This window comes from Canis lupus, chromosome 20 (genome assembly GCF_048164855.1).
Source record: "Canis lupus baileyi chromosome 20, mCanLup2.hap1, whole genome shotgun sequence".
Classification (NCBI taxonomy): domain Eukaryota; kingdom Metazoa; phylum Chordata; class Mammalia; order Carnivora; family Canidae; genus Canis; species Canis lupus.
In genome coordinates, this window is record NC_132857.1 from 31,475,472 (window position 1) to 31,495,988 (window position 20,517).

Genomic DNA, 20,517 nt, shown 5'->3' on the forward strand with positions numbered 1-20,517 from the left:
AGAGAAGAAACATAATCAATTATTCTCTTACTCTGTACAAGATTATTAGTCTAAAGCCAGTAAAGGTAATTCTACAATCCTTACCTGTGATTGAGTCTAGGAGTGGACCTATGACCAAATTATGGCTAATTGGACAGAGAAAAACTGCTGCTGATGTGAAGCAGAGGCGGGTTTGGGTCTCAGAAGAGTCTTACAGCTCTACACCATGGTTCTCAAACCTGAGCACGTTTAGTCAAGGGACTTGGAAAAATAGAGGTTCTCAGGTCCCACTGCCAGAGTTTCTGGTCCAGCAGGTCTGGGATAAGTCCAGTCAATCTACATTTTTGTTAACAAGTTCTGAGGTGACATTTAGCATGCTGCTGTTCTGAGGAATCAACTTAGGCTTCAAAGCAAGGATTAGGAGTCCATGCTTTGTTTCCCAGAATGCTGTTGAGACTGGCTGAGATGCTGAGTGGGCATTTTAGCTGGAGAAGGATGTGGACTCTGAGAATGGCTTCATTGAACTGAATCCACCAGCTCTGAAGGCTGTGTTTGCTGAGGTCTTCCTTTGATGTGAGGTATAAATTTCATTTTTATTCCCCTTTTTTGAAAAAAAAAGTAGAATTAAACACAGTATAGAAAAACCTCACAAACCCAATACTTAGCTTACCACACTATTCCAGGGTGAACACCCTTGCAACACCATGCGTTCAAGAAATAGAAGTATGGACACCTCTCAATCTCCTTGCACCTAGCTTTAATTATTTAATATTTGTTCATGTTACTGAGTTTTTCTTCAAATGAATTTTCTATTACTTCCACACAAAATTACCCTAACAGAGATATCCCAGGGATAATATTGATTGTTCTGAATATTTCTGTAGAAGGGATTGATTAAAAGCAAGTCCTCAGCAAAACAACATGGATTCTCATAAGATCTGGATTTTCATCAAACATGTACATTGATTAGAATAATGAAGTCCAGATACAGGTAAGTGACTGCATAGACAAGTTTAAGAGAGGTGTAGTTCGAGACACTTAAAAGGGGCCCCCAGGTAAGGGACCACCACAGGACATGGAGTATCCAAACTGGAATCCTGGAGAAGGATGAACTGCTTGTTAATATTAACTCCTGTTTTCTGATTTCTTAGAGTTGGTTATGTGTTTCCATTTTCACCCCAACAGTAGATTTAATAATCCTTAGCTCATCTTTTTAATGCCATTTCCACAATATCTTAAGTGAAAGAATTCAAATAGATTTTAAACAAAGGAATTGAATAGGCGCTACCTAACTAATCCAGGTTAGACAAAGTAAAAGCATCCACCATAAAATATGCTACTCAAATACAACTTATTTCACCTGGATGTGACCTTCATTGCAAATACAGTGGTAAACTGTCATCTGCTAGACTAAATATATGTCATTAATTACCCTGCCCTTAATTGCATTACTATATTTTTAAGTCACAATGCTTTAAGTTAAATGCAGTGAACTGGCAAACTAAAGATCTTGTTTCTTTGAAAAGTATTAGTGGCATAAGATAGGGGATTGCGTAAACTAGCATTTTAGAGTGCTACATAGAAATAATCTCAGTTTGGCATTTCAAAGGAAGTGACTGGCTATCAGAAGAAAAAGTAAAAGGTCAATTACATGGGTTTATCTATCATCTCATTGTGCCAAAGGTTGGTGTTTAGAATCTCTGAAACATTATTAGTGAGCAAAGGTGTTCATGATTCCTCCTTTCCCTCTTAACATCATTGTGTTTTGCAGTTATCTTGGTCGGATAGAGGATCATCATAGATTTGTCTACATTGAGGCAGGGTCCCAAGGCTCCTATTAAATAGCAGAAGATTTCTGTTCTGTATCTCTCAATGATGTATTGCTGTCCTAGTCAGAGAAGAGGCCTAGGGCATTGTTTAAATATGTAGGTCAAGGTTAGTTTTGCCGATAGGCCTATTAGGCCACAGTAGGATCAGGGACATGGAGGAGACAGAGGTGTCCATATCTTTTTCTCCTTTGATGCTTGAAAATCCAATCTTTGTGGTTAAAATACTGGCAATACCACCTGAAATGCCAAAATGACCTGAAAAAAGTGACTATTATGCCAACCCCACCTCTACTTAGATCAAGATCTCATATCAATGAGAATAAAGATATTAGTTACCCTGGGGTAGGTAGAATTTGATTCAATTCTGAATAATTAGCTATGTATCCTTAGGTCAGTGACTTGACATCTCTGAGTCTATTTCCTCATCCTTAAAAATGTGAATGATACCAACTTTCTTAGTACCAATGTAATGACACAAATAGAGCTTATATTTCTTTTTTTTTTTTAATTTTTATTTATTTATGATAGTCACACAGAGAGCGAGAGAGAGAGAGAGAGAGAGGCAGAGACACAGGCAGAGGGAGAAGCAGGCTCCATGCACCAGGAGCCCGACATGGGATTCGATCCCGGATATCCAGGATCGCGCCCTGGGCCAAAGGCAGGCGCTAAACCACTGCGCCACTCAGGGATCCCGAGCTTATATTTCTACTTCTTGGTTTCAAGCATGGTTTCTTATTCATAATAACTTAGATAACTTTGATTTCCTCCCATTTCACCCAACCCCGCACTCTCCTATGAGATGCTGAAAAGGCCACAGAGGTTAAGAATCAAAGAAGCAGAAGATTTAGGGATGCTCCAGAATAGGGGCATCCCAAATTCGACTGTTTAAATGCAACTGTTGCTAAAACACAAGTTCTGATTTTGCATGTCTAACAAGCTCCCAGGTACCTGCATATCCACATGGAGTCCACACTTCGAATAGTGAGAAAAACATAGGACTTGATACTAGTCATGCTGGGGCTGGGGAGCAATGAAGACAGGATAAAAGAGAGGAAAAGAGCTGGAAAGAAGGAAAGAATCCTTCAGGTGGAGATGTAGTGACAAAATTCTGTACTTCTCATTGTCTTTTTAAACAGATTAGATGATATCCATATCCTGTCTGACTCAATCAATTCAGATGGGAGATTGGTGCTGTCATTTGTAGGCAGGCATCTTAGTGCTGACTGTGAAATTGGATCTTCAGGATTGTCATCTAGCAAGCTACCTGGAACAAGTCCCCAGATAGCTGATAGCATGGTAATTGTGAGAACCCTGATTCCTAAATTGTTCCAGATCCAACTCTCCTTACAGAAGGACCAGGGACACCAAACTGAAAAGCAACTTCCAAAGACCTTCATGGGTCCTTAAATTTTTGCAACTAGTGCTTCCCAGAGAGAAAATAAAAAGTGTTCATGGATGCTGTGCCTAACGGGGGCAAGGGTTTTGAGCCTCTTCAATGGTCCATAAGCCCAGGAAGATAAGAAGAATTTGACATAGAAAATCAGATTCTCTATGGCAACAAAATTGTTATGCTAGAAACATAAAATCTTAACTTACACAGGCAAGTATCTCAAAAATATATCAAGTGAGGAAGAGAGATTACAATTTCAAGGAACAAATGGTAAATGTAATTGTTTGCAAAACTGTGGGGGGGGTGGAGGGACAAAGGGATGGGAAAGAAAAATACAAACCTCTCCTCTCATGGGGCCAGAGATGTCTGTTCTTACTTGCCTTTTAATCATATCAAGTAACTTCAAACCTTCCTCTCGCTTTGGATCAGGTCTAACCTACTGTTGAGCAGCTTCATGCTGCGCCACCAGTTCTGCACTTCCTGCTGACAGTAAGTGCTTCTCGAAGCCCAGCTGACTTTAAAGCTCAGATCAAAAGCTTTCTGGCCACAAAACAAATCACATTTGACAAAGTCAGATCCCTCTTAAGCCACAATTACACAGATTGACTTAGTAACCTAAATTATTAGTGATCTGACCCCCCAGTTTAATGTATTTTGTCCTTTTTAAAAGGCAATTAGTTCTCTTTTTTTGCTTTGTATTACTTTGTGTGTGGATGAGAAAGGACTGAGGGATGTGTAGAGGGAGAGAGCAAAAATTCTATTTGGCAAATCCCTTCCCTAGATGAGATAACAGTGTGAACACTATTACAGTGGGCGCTAACTGCCCAATCTCCCTCCTGGTTTGGTGGGTTACCCAGACCTTGGCTCTCATAGTAGTACCTTGGGGCAAAGGGTGTATTTTTCTCAGAAAGATTACTTTGTCACCGACCAAACTCATGACATTTCCTTTACTCAGGGTCTGAGGAAACTCATCAGCATACCTTTCCTATAATTTTCTTTCCAACTTTTGAATTGATCTTTGTTTCTGACATGACAAATTCACCAGCGGGGCATCCTTTCTTCCTGTATATAGGTCAGAGATGTGCCTGCTTAAGTTCTGAGCACACACAGAGGTAAAGTAGTCCTTCATTACCTATGTTCAAAGTTTGCTAAAGGTGTAGATGGTTGCCAGGAGTCAGCAGTTTTACACAGTGTCAGGACTTGTGGGCAGGCTCATCTTTGAAAAATAGCTCAACAGTGAATAGCTACAGGGACGCTGTTAAGCACGCTCCATATGAGATATAGTTTCATGGACGTAAAACTTTTTACAACTTGGATTTCATCTTAGGTGGCATATCAGGAAATTTATTTATAAATGTATAGAAGTCTGAATGGAGTAGAGTAGAAGGAATTCATGAAATAGTATGATAATCAGTGAATGACTGAATGAATGAGCAAGTGAACGAATGGAGTATGTTAGGAAAAAAAAAATATCCAGAACTTGGGCGCCTGGGTGGCTCAGTTGGTTAAGCACCTGCCTTTGGCTCCAGTCATGGTCATGGGGCCCTGGAATTGATCCCCACTCAGTGGGGAGTCTGCTTCTTCCTCCCCCTTTGTCCACCCCTCTACTTGAGCTCTCTCTTTCTTGCTCAAATAAATAAATAAAACAGTTTTTAAAAAATCCAGAACTTGGGAGAAAAAAAAAAAAAAGAAGAGTACAGTATGTCTTTTACGTATCATCCTGGGCAATTTTAACAGGACCACTCAATGATTTTTAATTCTCTAGGAGAATATACCTGTCATTTGGTTCTCTTATCCATTGGTTATTAGATCTTAGACACTGTGAAGTTACATATTCATGTATAAGTGTTTGTCTAAAAGAAAATATAACCCCAAAATTTTACTCTACTGTAGGACATTGATTGGCTTTGTATCTACCTAGAAGTCTTATTCTAATATTCTTTATTTTTTCTCTGCTCTGTGCCATGGCATTTTTAAAAAAAATCTACGAAACCAGGATACTGATAATTCTTATATAGAGAGGGGTTGTGGAGATTGAATTGATTTACCTTAAAAGCTCAGAACAGTGATGGCTCATGGTAAACAATGATTATATTGCTGTGATGATTTTTAGTCTTATGCTGGCAGGTACACAATCTCACCAGTTGGGGGGAGCCAAACTTGATCATGATAGTGCTTAGTAGCAATGATTTAAATTTTTTTTTATTAATTTATGATAGTCACAGAGAGAGAGAGAGAGAGAAAGAGGCAGAGACATAGGCAGAGGGAGAAGCAGGCTCCATGCCCCGGGAGCCCAATGTGGGATTCGATCCCGGGTCTCCAGGATCACGCCCTGGGCTAAAGGCAGGCGCTAAACTGCTGCGCCACCCAGGGATCCCTAGTAGCAATGATTTAGTATCTGTTTGTGAACTTGCTATTTAAAACACTATATGGAGGGGTTCCTAGGTGGCTCAGTTGGTTGAGCATATGCCTTCAGCTCAGGTCATGATCTAAGGGTCCTGGGATTGAGCCCTGAGTCTGGCTCCCTGCTCAGTGAAGAGCCTGCTTCTCCCTCTCACTCTACCGCTCTCCACCATTCAATCTCTCTTTCTCACTCTCGAACGAATAAAATCTTTATGGGCAGCCTGGGTGGCTCAGTGGTTTAGCGTCACCTTCAGCCCAGGGTCTGATCCTGGAGACCCAGGATCGAGTGCTTCTTCCTCTGCCTGTTTCTTTGCCTCTCTCTCTCTCTCATGAATAAATGAATGAAATCTTAAAAAAAATTAAAATCTTTAAAAAAAGAATGCGTTAATAAATAAATTAATTAAAAAAACACTATATGGAGATTTTAAATTAAAACCAAGATGTTCTTTGAAATCTCTTGTGTATCTAAAGTATCCTAGGTTACTAACCATGCAGAACAGTTCGCACTTCTGGTTGTATTTGACGTTTTTCCTCTTTTAAAATAAAAGGGAAGTTTTAACCAAAGATGTGTAGAAAGGAGTGTTCATTAGGCAGAGATACAGAATACTTCTAGGTCGTTTTAGTGGACAGATGACGTATAAGTCTGCTTTTAGCATGAAAAAAATAAGTCATTACTATACTGATATTTCCAATCCAAATAAAAAATATAGTTTTCTCAAATTTTAGATTTTTATATTTGGAAAACTCATATGGCAAAAATCTAGTCTTTAATAACATTAACATCACTTAGGTTTTATTATAATATATGCTATATATTTATATGTTCTATGTATGCATATTTACACATGTATATAACTATATGTATGTATGTCCTAATATATAGGTGTGTGTGTGTATATATATATATCCAAACCTGTATATATCCACCTCTTTATATATGACTCCATTGTGTGTGTGTGTGTGTGTATATATATATATATATATATAACAATATGTGTATATATTGGCTTTCTATCTACCCTACTATATATATGTACATATGCATATTATTTATGTTGCATATGTGAAAATAATATCAATATTATCATTAACAACAAATGTTAGCTATTAATTACTTACATGCTAATCTACATTATCCAAGTAAACTCTTTATGAATAGGATTCGTCCCTATTTTTATCAACTATGTACCAGAGTTCTGAATTCACTAGCACATAGTAGGTGCCAATAAATGTTAACAGAAGAATTTGTTATTTATAAATTTTAATTCAACCTAGTAGTTTGCAACTCATTGCATTATTTTTTATTTTTTTTTTTACTCATTGCATTTTAGAATCACCTGGAAAGCTTGTATTTGTTTACTTATCAATATCCACCCTTGGATCCCATTTCAGATAATTAATTCAAAATATCTGAGGTAAGAGCTTAGGCAGTGTTACTTATAAAACTATCCAGGTGATTCAAATGTATAGCTCTTGGCTGAGAACCAGTGATAGAACCTCCCCTCAAGACTGTGTTAAATTGGGCAGCCCGGGTGGCTCAGCGGTTTAGCGCTGCCTTCAGCCCAAGGTGTGATCCTGGAGACCCGAGATCAAGTCCCACGTCAGGCTCCCTGTATGGAGCCTGCTTCTCCCTCTGCCTGTGTCTCTATGAATAAATAAAATATTAAAAAAAAATTGTGTTAAATTTCCCCTGAGGGCAATTGTTGGACCCAGGGAGGGAAGCGGAGGCTGTCAGCCAGGCCTGGGCAGTTGTGCTAGAGGGTGAGTTCTAGTCCAATATATCTCAACTCTCTGAGACTGTATCTTCTGCATAGCCTTCCGGATTTAGACTGTAGTTGGGAGAAGACAGAGCGGTCAACATCTCTGCATACACTCATGCTATCCTTGGGCTCAGATACAGATGCTCTAGTGAGCAGGATAGTTAATAAATTGGAGTAGAGACATCTGTGCTCTGTGAATATCTGTCCACTAGGGGATGAGCTGGCCTGTGATCAGATTCTCAGATTCAGATTCACAGCTTCCCCAGAAACTGTCCAGGTGTTACTAGGCAGTAATGACTTTCTGCAACTGTATAGTTGGATGGGGTTGGGACTCTGCTCTGGATGACCCATCCAAGACTCATATTAAAATCTTCCAATCTGTGTTTCTTCCAGAAATGGCAAGTGAATCTCCCTGCTCTGGTCCAGCTCTCTACCCTGCAGTGAGAAGTATCTTTTGGATGTGAAATCTTCCTCAGCTGCACATAATGTGTCAAGTCAGGCATTACTGGTCCACTTGACAGATAAGGAACTGAGCTCAAGAGCAGATAGGTGACTTGTGATCCTCACAGAGCTTGCAAGTAAATGCCATAAGCAGCATTTGAGCTCTGGTCGGTACATTTCCAAGTCTTTTCTAATATAGCCTTTTTAAACCTGTGTTAGTGAATCAGTTTGCTCACGTGGTGATTAGGGAGCAAAACTTGGGGTTTGGATGACTTGAGTCAAAGCATTTCCCCTTCATAACTGTGTGATTTTAAGCAAGTTACGGTATTTTTCTGAGCCTCAGGAACCCTATCTGAAGTTAAAAGGTAATAATACTCATAGTATCTATCTTTCTGAAGATGAAATACCTTAATATAGGTGAAATAATCTATAACATTCTTGGAACAGGGTATGCAGCAAAAAGGTAGTGTTAGTACACAATTGTTATTAATATTTTCCTGTTAGGTCTCTGAGTGGTCATTCTTTTTCCTTTGGAATAGCATTCTTTTTAAATTTATTTTGTATTTTTTATTTAAATTCAGTTTAATTAACATATGGTGCATTATTGATTTTAGAAGTAGAATTTAGTGATTCATCAGTTGCATATAACATCCAATGCTCATTTCATCATGTATCCTTTGAATGTCCATCACCTGTTACCCCTTCCATCACCCACCTTGCCTCCAGCAAACTTCAATTTGTTTCCTATAGTTAAGAGTCTCTTATAGCATTCTTAAACTCCTTTCTTAAAAAAACCATACAACTTGCTAACTTAAATTACTGATCCCATTGTAATACAATATAACCTGTGACATATAGTACAAAACAAATACCAAATATACAAATAAAAATTGCAAATCTCTCTCATGATTAATGGAGATCCATAATTATAAAATAAAATGTCAACAAGTTAAATCATTCTGCACTTTATATCCATAACTCAATGATCAATTAAAACTTATTCCATAATGTAAAGATATGCCAATATTGGAAAACTTCCTAATATGATGGGTCTCATATTATCAATGAGAATATATAGTCAGGAATAATTAATATGAACTCTAACAGATCAGTGTACTTCTTGAAGTTGCATACATATTTTTTTCTCAACTTGAAAAAATAGTTTATAATGTTCACTTGATGTATACATATACAAATATAATTAGATATTTAATAATCTTTAAAAATTAAAAAATAAACTTTAACCATCTTTAAAAATTAAAAACTTCAATTACACAACTGCACATATATGTGTATATCTACACATCATAAAAGTCAACCAAATCTGACTAAAAATATATCTATCTAAATACTCAACATTATATTTTTTGAAGACATTTCACAAAAGAGATCAGTTAAGTATGTTTGCTCTTATTTCCATCACATGTTGTAAAGGTATACACTCAATATTTAACCACAGCTATCACTAGCTGGTGGGCTTACATATTATTTGCATATTCTTACTTTTACTTAACAGTACTATGTATTCTTAAATAAAATAAGATTGTAAAAATTAAAGTTATTGAAGGAAAATCTTGGTAGATTTAAATCATGTTTATTATAAACATGCTCTTGTTAGATACATGAAATATAAAAAGAAAGCAATTAAAAAAAACTTATTTTCACAAAGGCCTTTCATAATAATTAGAGAATAGTATAGGTTGGGGAGACAAGAACCAGCACACTTTGAATATCCATTACGCACAGGGAAACATGGTTTAATTCCATTTTAACCCCCCTCTTCCCATTCTTCTTCTGAACGATGCTCTTGGACATGAGCCCAGGGAATGGAGGTATTCTTTTTCTTCCATTTCCCCACAGTGTGCTTATTCAGCACTACTTTTAGAGTTTTAGTCACCTTACTTACCAACTCTTCGGTTGAGTTGAGCTGGGCTGTGAGTACCCGTGAGGTCTGAGGAACTGGAAAAAGCCATCGGAGAGAGCAGGGACGCTAACGGGTCATCACAGTTGTCTGTAACGATAAGAGAGAAAGAAAGTAAATATTATTAGTAAGAGATAGCTTGTAAAGAGAGGAATCAGGCATTAATCACCATTATTTATTAACTATTGCTCTGAACAAGGCTAGTAGCACTTGTTTCCATGTGCTATTTCATTTACTCCTCACAGTCCTGAATGACAGGTATAAATGTCTTTCACAGTTGGAGACACTGACATTCAGAGATGTTACGAAGTTTGTCCAAGGTCACAACACTAGAAAATGGTGTGGCTAGAAATCTCACTGATTTGTCTAACTCAGATGTCTAACTATCATCTGTTCCTTTAATCAGTTACTTGAACAAAGTCTCAAATTATGGCTATTGAACCTATTTTAGAAGAAGTGAGATTGTTGAAGGGCGGCTACAATTGTTTACCTGCTCTTCCATCTTCAGTTCCTGGGACTCCTGCCATAGGGTATCTAGATGGACAGAATTATTTAGATAGTCTCACTCCTAGTTGTATGAAAATCTTTTGAAAATGAAAAACTAATTCTAATGAGTAATGTCTATTCCACAAAGTAAGGGAGTATCGTCCCTGATCTTGTACAATTTTGAATCTGATATTTAGAAGCAGCCCTTCCAGTCTTCCCTAATGTAACAGGTATGCTCTCTAAGGTTTCTTTGATGCTGTTCAAATGTGGAACAGAATGGGGTCATGGGGAGAAATGTGGTCTTGACAACACAGACCTGTTCCTCCAGATTGAGCATGCAATCTCATACAGAGGACCCTGCACTTCACATAGCAAACTGGTCATCTAAATGTTCTGTAATCATTAGTCATTTGTTTGTTTGCATCTTACACTAAGTGGCACACTCTTTGTAGGACTTTAGCAAATAATCTGATACATAATAAGCCTTCAATAAAGGTTTGTTGAAAGAAATGGATGGTGAAGGAAGGAAGGAAGGAAGGAAGGAAGGAAGGAAGGAAGGAAGGAAGGAAAGAAGAGAGGTAGGGAGGGGAAGAGGGAGGGAGGAATTAGTTCACACAACAGTACCAACATGTTTTTTTTCTATTTTTCCATTAAGTATACAATTGACCTTTCAGGACTTTGCAAAATGATGTCACGAAATCTAGATATATCTCATTCAAACATAATTCTATGTCATTCAGTTCGAAGGTAAACTTTATGTATTAAAGGCTCTTAAGAAAAATGGTTCTGATTTTTTTAATGTACGTTGGATAGGAGGTTGTTTGTTTATCCAGAAAATTCTGAGGGGACTATTTCGTCTAACTACAGGAAAATTAATGAGAAACATAAGGATTAAATTTTTGTTTGTTAAATGTGTTAAAAAAATCAACTGGCAAAGTGTATTTTGAGTTTTTCCCCAAACACAAATGTTTGAAAAATATTTTGAGGTACTTGACAAAAACAAAACAGAGCCAGATTCTCACTAAAGGAGGAATGACATAAAAATCACAGCAAGGACACCTCTGCAGTTATGGTCATTCTGCAAATAGGAAGGAGAGTTCAAGGCTCCTTTATTCCAGGCATAAGATGCAGGTGAGGGGAGGTGCATACATACTTGCAGTGCATTTATTTGGAAACACAGATTGGTTACTCTATTTATACATTAGTAAATAATTTTTATATGATGCAAATATTCCATTTGTTTATACTCATCTTATCATTAGGAAACATTAGGTGAATACAGAAAACAGAACTCAGTGGAAATATATCGTACTTATACATACCCACATCAAACACCACACACTATCAGATTTCACAGCTATGCTATGAGCCACACCTGTCTGCAACTGTAGTTACAATCATCCTCCAGTTTCAGAAAGCACGCCTCCCACTACTCCCTGATAGCTCACAACCCTTCTGACATCCACTTCCACAAGCAAATTGAAGTTTTGTTCTTTTTTTTTTTAAATGCTGTTAATGACATTTTTGAGCTTTGGGCCCCTAATCCTATTTTTCCTCTAAAGTAAGAATAAAAGTGGCCTAAGTGTTTCAGTTTAATTCAGTCCAAAAAATATTTATAAGGACATACTTGATGTTTGACCTTGGACAAGCACTAGGGGTAGAGTTGAGTAAATTGAGTCTCAGATCTCATGGAGCACTGAGATCACTGAAAAATGGAAAGAGTCAATCAATCAATCAATCTCATGAGAAAGTTTAGGAGAATTTCACCAAGGTTACATCCCAGCCAGTACAATGGGATCCACTTAAACAGACATCCAGAAAAGTGATCTGGTCCATCTCCTCTAGCCCTATGCAGTCTCCCCTTTCGGAAGGTGTTGGCTTCACGGAGAGGTCAGGTTCCAGACTCTCTTGGCCTCAATACCAACTGTCATTTTCTCACTGGCCATTTCTCTTCTGAATTGTACCTTCCTTGTATCTCCATTTGTGGAGTCAATATTTCCACTTTGGAAATTAGTAAACCCATCAAAAACAATCTGTGCTAAAAAGAAGATCCGTGACAGGAGATTGTGCAGGACTCCTCTCGTCATGGGCCCTGTGCATTGCAATAGTGGCTTTTAGAGAATGTGGCTGAACTTTTGTTCTTTCCCTAAAAGTGATAATAATGGGAAAATCTCAAATCAGAAAGGAAGAAAGACATCTCCTCCCCAGCCAGTACATAGCTCTGGGCTCTCTCTCCGTCTTCTCTCTGTCATCTAAATTGGGAATAGACCAGGCCTCTAATCAAATTAATCTTGGTCATTGGGAATTAAGATTTGTCCATATAGGGATGCCTGGTTGTCTCAGCGGTTGAGCATCTGCCTTTGGCTCAGGGCATGATCCTTGAGTCCGGAATCGAGTCCCACATCCGGCTCCTTGTGGGGAGCCTGCTTCTCCCTCTGCCTGTGTCTCTGCCTCTCCCTCTCCCTCTTCCTCTCTCTCTCTCTCTTTCTCTTTCTCTGTGTTTCATGAATAAATAAATAAAATCTTAAAAGAAAGAATTTGTCCATATAACCATTCTAAATCCAAAAGTGTGTATTATTTTTAGACATGTGTCCTATTCTTAAGGCAGAAGAGAAATGATCTAGCATAAATTAGAACAGCTTATACATATTATAATTCATGATTTGGGACAGTCTGGGACTGTGGAAAGTATCAGGAAGGCTAGAGCTAGGAGCTCTTCATTCTAGATTATTTTTTTCTATTGCCCCAATGACTCCGGGTAATACATTCAAATGCACTAAATAGTATCTTCATTGTCTGAAAAATCAAGAGAGTCATCTCTGACATATTCAGCCACAGAATCATTTTTAAAAAGAATGAGAATATATGGAAAAATATGCAGGAAAACCCCCTTTAAAGGATAAAGAACAGAATGAAAACACAGAGCAAAAAAAAAAAAAAAAAAAAAAAAAAAAAAAAAGAAAACACAGAGCACTATATGAATCGTCTGTAATATTTGCTGTAATTGAGACCAACCATTTCAATACTTTCATTTCTTGAACTTTATGACATATCACAATACTTGCTCAGTAATTGATGTCACCAGTAGCTCTATTGCCCTAAAGGTTTACCAAGGGCCAGATGAGAGGGAGAATATGAAATGGTGGGGAAACGAAGGGGTAAAGAATCACCGGAGAGTGAGGACAATATTGCATGGGGCAGTCCTCCCCTTCTGTGGACCAGCCACCTTGCAGAGACTGGGCCAACATCACACCAAACACATGGCTGGGAAGGAAAGAAACAAAGCACCATCTGCTCCACCATTCCTGCAGGCTTTAAATAAGCAAACCCATGTTGTCATCGCATTTTAGGCACCACTCACATCTCTGCCTTCTGACAGTGTGTCTGCACAACACTAAACCCATCAGTTGGTTCCTCCAAAACTGTGGTGGATGTTTATCTGTATTTACATGAGGTAAAAGGAAAGGATGAAGAAACTCAGGTAGGCTGAGAGATGTTTGGAGGGGGAAACATACCAAGGGACTGACACTAGCCTTTCAAGGGGACATATACAACCCGAGATAGGCTTTCATGATTTTACCAGAATATCATTTTCCACAGTTGATGAATGCATTTTAAATAGATGGGGCTTGTCTTTAAAAGATTTTTTACGGGGGTGCCTGGGTGGTGGTTCAATCGGTTAAGTGTCAGTCAGACTCTTGGTTTTGGCTCAGGTAGTGATATCAGGGTTGTTCAGATTGAGCCTCACATTGGGCTCCAGGCTCAGCATCAAGTCTGCTTGAGATTCTCTCTCTCTCCATCTCTACCTCTGCCCTTCCTGCTTGTGCTCATGCTGTCTTTCCATTTAAAATAAGCAGACAAATCTTTAAAAAAATAAGATATTTTTTTTGCAAAAAAAGATAAAGTTTAAAAGCTATCTAATAATGCAAACTCTTACTCATGTATAATCTACTAATTTTCCTTTTTTCCTCAGCAGATAACTTTATTGCCATATCTACTAATTTTCCTTTATAACATAAAGTCCACTTCCTACCCCACCCCATTCCCAGGCTAGTGAAAATCCATGCCTATGAGTGTGATGGAAAGTAACTCAGCTCTTTCCAATCAGTAACTGCTGAACAACCCCATTCTTATTTGCAAATGACTAAGCCCTACATTCATAAAGCAAGAGGATACTGGAACCCAAGGAACTTTTGAAATAGTGAAATTCAAGCCCTTTACTTTACAAATGAGGACATCAGGCTTTAGGGAGATTTAGGAGTCTGCTCAGGATTATTCAGTCACTGATGGACTAGCCTGGACCAAAGCTCAGATTTCCCCTTTCCCAGGGGTGATCTGCCACCTCTGCATAAGTCCAGTAATCATAATTATATTATTTTTCATAACATTTGTTTTAACAAATAACTTTTCTTATGCAAAAAGAAGGGCACAATTGCATCTCCCGGATAACAGAAAACCAGTGCAGAATAGCCTATGATTTTCAAAAGAACTTGAATTTCTTCTCTATTTTTCTTGCCTTCTTATGTCTTCCTTCAGCATCAAAAAGAGAACAATAAAGGGAGGATTTAAAAAAGTAAGAAGAGATCAAGAAAAGTGACTTGTTTCCTTATGAATATTTGTGTGGCTCCTCAAGTCAAGCATTTTATTTGATATTTCCAGTCTGAAGAAGTGGGGATAATTTGTTCCTTAATGTATATGAACAGCTACATATTAAAGGTCTCCTATCACATTAATTAAAAGGTAAAGGCACAAGAGAGAGTTCTGAGTAAATATGATATTTACATAGCTTTTTAGAAATTATCATTGACTCTTTAAGATGATTCTACTTTAAGTAACATTTTTTGTTGCCAACATATATTTTTATACATTATTATTAAAATACCACTCCAGTAACAGATGGCCCTGAAGTTAAATTGTGAGTATCGTCTTGATTACCACAGTAAATTGTCTGTATATGGGGATTTGGAACTTAAAAGATTCACTTGTATTTATAGGTGAGATAAAATTCCTCTTAGCATTGCACACTTAATGGCCTACTTTGTTTAAGAGACATAAAGCATGCATTTCGTGTAGTGCCTACAATGGTGCTTAGAAGTGACAACTCATGCTTTTAGCTTCCTTTATTTTTTCCCCTTGTTACCTATAATTTCACTTAGTAAACAACAAAAATAAATATTCTAATATTACTCTTGAATCTGACCCTGTTCCTCTTTTCCACCGTGAAATCCTAAAATATAAATTACCTCATGATGAACAGATCAAAAAACATGACTCTCTAAAATGAGTCATGAAAAGAAGGTTAAACCTTCTCTGTCCTGACATTCATCTCCAACTTAATGCAGTCTCTGCTTGCTGAATACTCACGGTTGTATTCTTTGCTATAGGAGGATACAATTAAAGTCCAAGACACAGACCCTGAATTCAAGAAACCAAGTATTTACTTTAGGTTGAAAGATAATCTCTCTATATATTTTTAAGAAGCTCCTTATGTTTATGAACAATTCCATGCAAAAGACCTTTGACTTGGGATCCAGGAACCCCGGGCTCTTTTACCTTCACTGTGAACATGCTCTCATTTTACCTTTCTGTATTTCAGATTCCTCAGTTGTAAATGGCAGGGGATATTGCTCATTTGTTCAATCAACAAACCATAACTGGGCACATTCTAGACTTCTGAGTGTCCATAAGACTTTAAAGATAGTAAAGACAATGATAGCAAATTCCTCAAACATGGTGAAGATGGGCACACCACTGGCTGCACTGCACTAGTGAATGGTGATGGATGGGATGCAGTAGGCTGCACGAGCATCTAGAAGAGAGGCTAGTGCTGTCTAGGGATTGACAAGAGCACTCTAGGATATTTTCCTAGATTTAAAAACAGTTCTACTCATTTTTTATGTTAGATTTGATTTGGAGGTCCTTCACTTGTAGGTGGCTTGCTAGGACTACGTCATAATCAAGCATAATAAGTATGACAGCACGGCAGCAGTGGCAGCCGGTGGCACAGTGTCTGTCTAGGTTGTTGGCAGTCACTGAGGCCTATCAAGAGGGAAACCATCATTCTTACTGTATGGCTGAGGAAGATACAAGGGCTTTTGTCCATTTCACACTCTAGTCAATGTCTATACTGGGCTTTGAACCCAGGTCGGTGTGATTCCTTGCATATCACCTATCTGAAAAGTGGCTTCCAATTCCTAAAATGACATCAGGAATGCCTCCTAGATGGGCACTGGTGAGTCTTCCATTTGACTGTCTTATATGAGGTAAGCCCTTCTTGGATTTTTTCATCCTTACATGAATGTTCCATAATTAGCCCAAACTCAAAATGCACCTTGAAACATGCTTTTCTAAGTTACTTTTCCTTTCATATTACTCTTTTTCACCCCCAGATTTTTTTTTTAAGTCTCATGTTAGTAATACTGGATTCTCAACTGTTTTAATTTTCCATTTTAACCTTAAATATAGTTTATTAATGATTTAATCTAATGGAACAAATGTTTCCTAAATCCCTTGTGTGTGAGGCATATGTTATACATACTAATTGTGGGGCAATGTAAGGCACACAAAATATCTTGTTAAGCGAGGATATTATTTTACTCTAGCATTTAGTGTCCAGGACTATATATATGTTCAATAAATATTTGCTCTAAACAGTTGAAAGATTTCTTAGGAGGTGCCTGGGTGGCTCAGTTGGTTAAGCATCTGTCTTCATCTCAGGTCATGATCCCAGGGTCTGAGGATCTAGTCCAGAGTCAGAGTCAGGCTTTCTGTTCAGCGGGGAGCCTGCTTCTCCCTCTCCCTCTGCCCTCCCCCCAACTTGAGCTCACTCTCTTGCTCTCTCTCTCTCTCAAATAAAATCTGAAAAAAAAAGAAAGACCTCTCAGATTTGCATTCGTTTTTTTTTCCTCTCACTTGTCTACTACTTGATCCTATCAGATTTTTTTTTCCTATCAGATTTTTTTGAATACCATGTTATAATTTTTGCAACTGTCTTCTCAGTTTACCACTTGTGTCTATCTTCATTCAATCATCATTTCTAAACCTCTGTTCTCACCAAGCCCTACTAATATGTCAGCCTTAAATTTGGTTTCCATTGGTGGCATCATGAAGATGAAGGAACAAAGAGAGGGTTGTGAGCACATAATAGACTGAGCATAAGGCCAGGGTGTCACTGATAGGGTCACAGACTGGTCAGAGAACTAGAAACTGAGGTCCAATCATCAGATTCAGGAGTAACGTGCCTGTTGCTGAGATCAGCTTTGGTCAGAGACCAAAAAACACAACTGCTAAAAGCATTACTGGTAGTGTCTAAAGTCGAATATACTAAAATTATTAAACCTGTAGGACTATGAATGTTCCTTCATAGTGAGCTGGTTTAGCTAGAAGATATGAAATATTTAATGGTAAAACAAGGTAAGATTTACAGATAAAACGTATTAGAAATTTCTGGATATAAACTGAGAGTGGTGACTAGATTATTTGGAGGGTTTTAATAGCAAATATAAAGAAAATCCAAACTTTGAAAAAAAAATTAATAGGTAAAAATTTACCTATTAAAACAATTCTAAATTCAATTTTATTTCTATACACTCCTGATACTTTCTTCCCATCCCCACCTATCAACACTCCACATAGAACACACCCATCAACATTACAAAGAACACAACACAGACACACACATACACACACACACACAAAGATCACAGGTTTAAAAAAATTAAAAATACAGATGATGTCTTTTTACTTTTAAGAGCACTTTAAGGGATTATGTATGGAATATTAAGATGAATAAATGGAGGCAAGTGAAGAATTATAAAGACAGTGTTATGCCAATTTAGTGCTCATCAGAGCTGAGAATTTCTTTTCTAGAGCTTTGTCTTTTTCAGTAGATATCTATTCTTTCTTTGAATACAGTGAAGCTAAACTTCCAATAGCTACTCATGATCCTGCATTGAGTAGTTCTAAATTACAATAAAAATTCTGGTTACTCTGGAAACCCCGATTTTAAAGTGCAGATCAATCAATCCTTAGACATTTGTAAAACCCTCTTCATCTTTAATGGGTATAGACACAGAATTTCTAAAGGAAACACTAACGTCTCTGTGTGTCATCAATCTACTCTTTGGAATTGAGGGAAAAGGCCTGATTAAAAAGATAGGTTTGGATTGGAAACTGGCCAGCTGGCTGACAGCACAACTCAGTGAGGTCAATGCCAACCATTTATGAGTGGATGGGATAAACATGTACTGATAATGTGAACAAATATTGATCTTTATTGGTCTTTGTAGATAAAAAAAAAATAATGACAGCCCAGAGACAGAAGCAATGGTCTTTCAAGATCATAATCTGGCTGTGTGTGTATGTGTGTGTGTGTGTGTGTGTGTGTTCTTTCTGGACCAGTTGGAGACTGTAGTATATTTGGAAAGAACCCAGACATTGGAGTCCAGCCCAGTCTGAATTCAGATCCTGACTCTGCAGCTTACTAATTATATGTCCTTTGGGATGTCATTTAATCTCAGTCTTCTCTATGTATAATGGGGATAATAAGTGTACACAGGCTTGTTATGAGAACAAAAAGAGACAATTCATGTAAAATATTTAACCCAGTGGTTGGCACATGACTGGATGCACATTCATTCCCTTCATTTGCTGTCCCCTTTCTTCACTAGATTCAAGCTCACCATCTCCAGTTGCAGTCACTGCATTTGAAAAATGACATTTCTTGTACAGTTTATTACATATTTTAGACTTTTCACATCCAGATGGTTTTAACACTGTTTCTTTATCAGCACTTTAGGGCTCTTAAGATAATTCTGTACCAAGAGCTATTCTGTTTATACATTACTTACATGCTCCAAGACTAAACCCAGCACACTTTCTAAGTTTTATCACTTTTTTTTTTCTTGTATTCAATAATAGTTCTTAAGCATAATGTGCCAGGCATCATGCTGCCTGGTTCATTATACTGGTGAGTCTTAAGAGGAACACAAGGCACAGATCTTAGATGACATTACAAAGAACAAGGTTGTAGAAAATACGTGGTTTTCTTTCTAGACCTTATATTTGATTTATTTTTTTAAATAGACATATTAAAAACATGGGCCTGATATGTTTGTGTTTTTAGATCAGAAGCTTAAAAAGCCGAGAAACACTGCTCTGGGTGAAAGAGTCTCACCAATTTGTATCTTGTGAAGTTTGTTCTGGTTTTAACATAGAGAGTGGGGCATGTCTGTGTGTGCATGTCTGGGGTAAGGAAGGATGTACAGTAGTGAGGGTAAAAGACAGAGAGAACCAATCAAGGCCTATGGAAATAGTAAAGAGAAATAATAAGTGCCTTACCTAAGCAATGGCAACTGGAATGGAGAAAGGGTAAGGAAATTGAGGTATATTATATAAGAATCATCATTGCGTGGTGTATTGAAAGGGAGGGAAGAATAAAGGATAACTTCAAGGTTTCTGGTCTCAATGACTATTTTATTTTTCTAGAGACCTGGAAGCTTACAAATAATATGGAAAGTCATATAATGTTATAAAGTGGTAAGTTCTTAATAGTCCAAAGAGAGAAGTGAGCAGTGAGTACTATATTCAGTAAAAAAAAGAAACATCACATTGACCGGAGATAGTTCTCCCGTGCTTTCAGAATACAATTCTAGTTCCTTGCCTCTCTATATCCATTCATAATCAGACTGTTGGTTATTTTATCTTCTAGTGTTCCTTATTTCTCAGTCTGTGCTCAAAATTGCCAATTTCTCAACAGCTTTCTGTACATGCTGTCCTGTACCTCTGTGCCCTTCTATATTTGACTGTGTCCTAAATAACCTCTATATCACCTTCCTCTTGCCCACTCATCAACTTCTGTTTCCTGCAAGTGCTCCCAGAGCATGTCTGATCTCTTCAGGCAGAGATCTCTTCAGGCAGACTTCCTTCTTTGGGGCCTTTTAGGTCTTGTACTCAGCCTCAGTAGGAGGACCTAGAATGGCAATGTGCTTTTATTTTGATGATATTGTTTTACATGAGGCATCAAGCTCTTTAAGAACTGGGACTATGTCTTACTTCCTATTCTCATTGCCTTTCAAAGTGATGATCACAGATCAGTTGTTCAATAATTACTTGTTGAGTAGAATCTTAGATAAATGAAGGAGAGTCTTAAATCCAGATTAGAAATCTGAGCAGGGACAAGGCAGCTTTCTAAAATGGGAGATGTCTGGACAACAGTTAAGACTTTCCCCAAGTCATATAGGGGAATGAAATCAAAACTGAATCTTTAAAGATAATTTTGATGAGATCATCATTACTATTTTTATATGT

The 20,517-nt window shown here is 37.7% G+C and overlaps 1 protein-coding gene across 1 annotated transcript in view; it reads right to left on the bottom strand.

Moving 5' to 3' along the window:
- The window catches only part of CNTNAP5 (contactin associated protein family member 5), a 796,877-nt gene that overhangs the window by 611,752 nt on the left and 164,608 nt on the right, over positions 1-20,517 (bottom strand). The window contains exon 2 of the mRNA XM_072788823.1: positions 9,709-9,813. Coding sequence (XP_072644924.1) covers positions 9,709-9,813 — 105 coding nt within the window. The remainder of the gene's footprint in view (positions 1-9,708; positions 9,814-20,517) is intronic.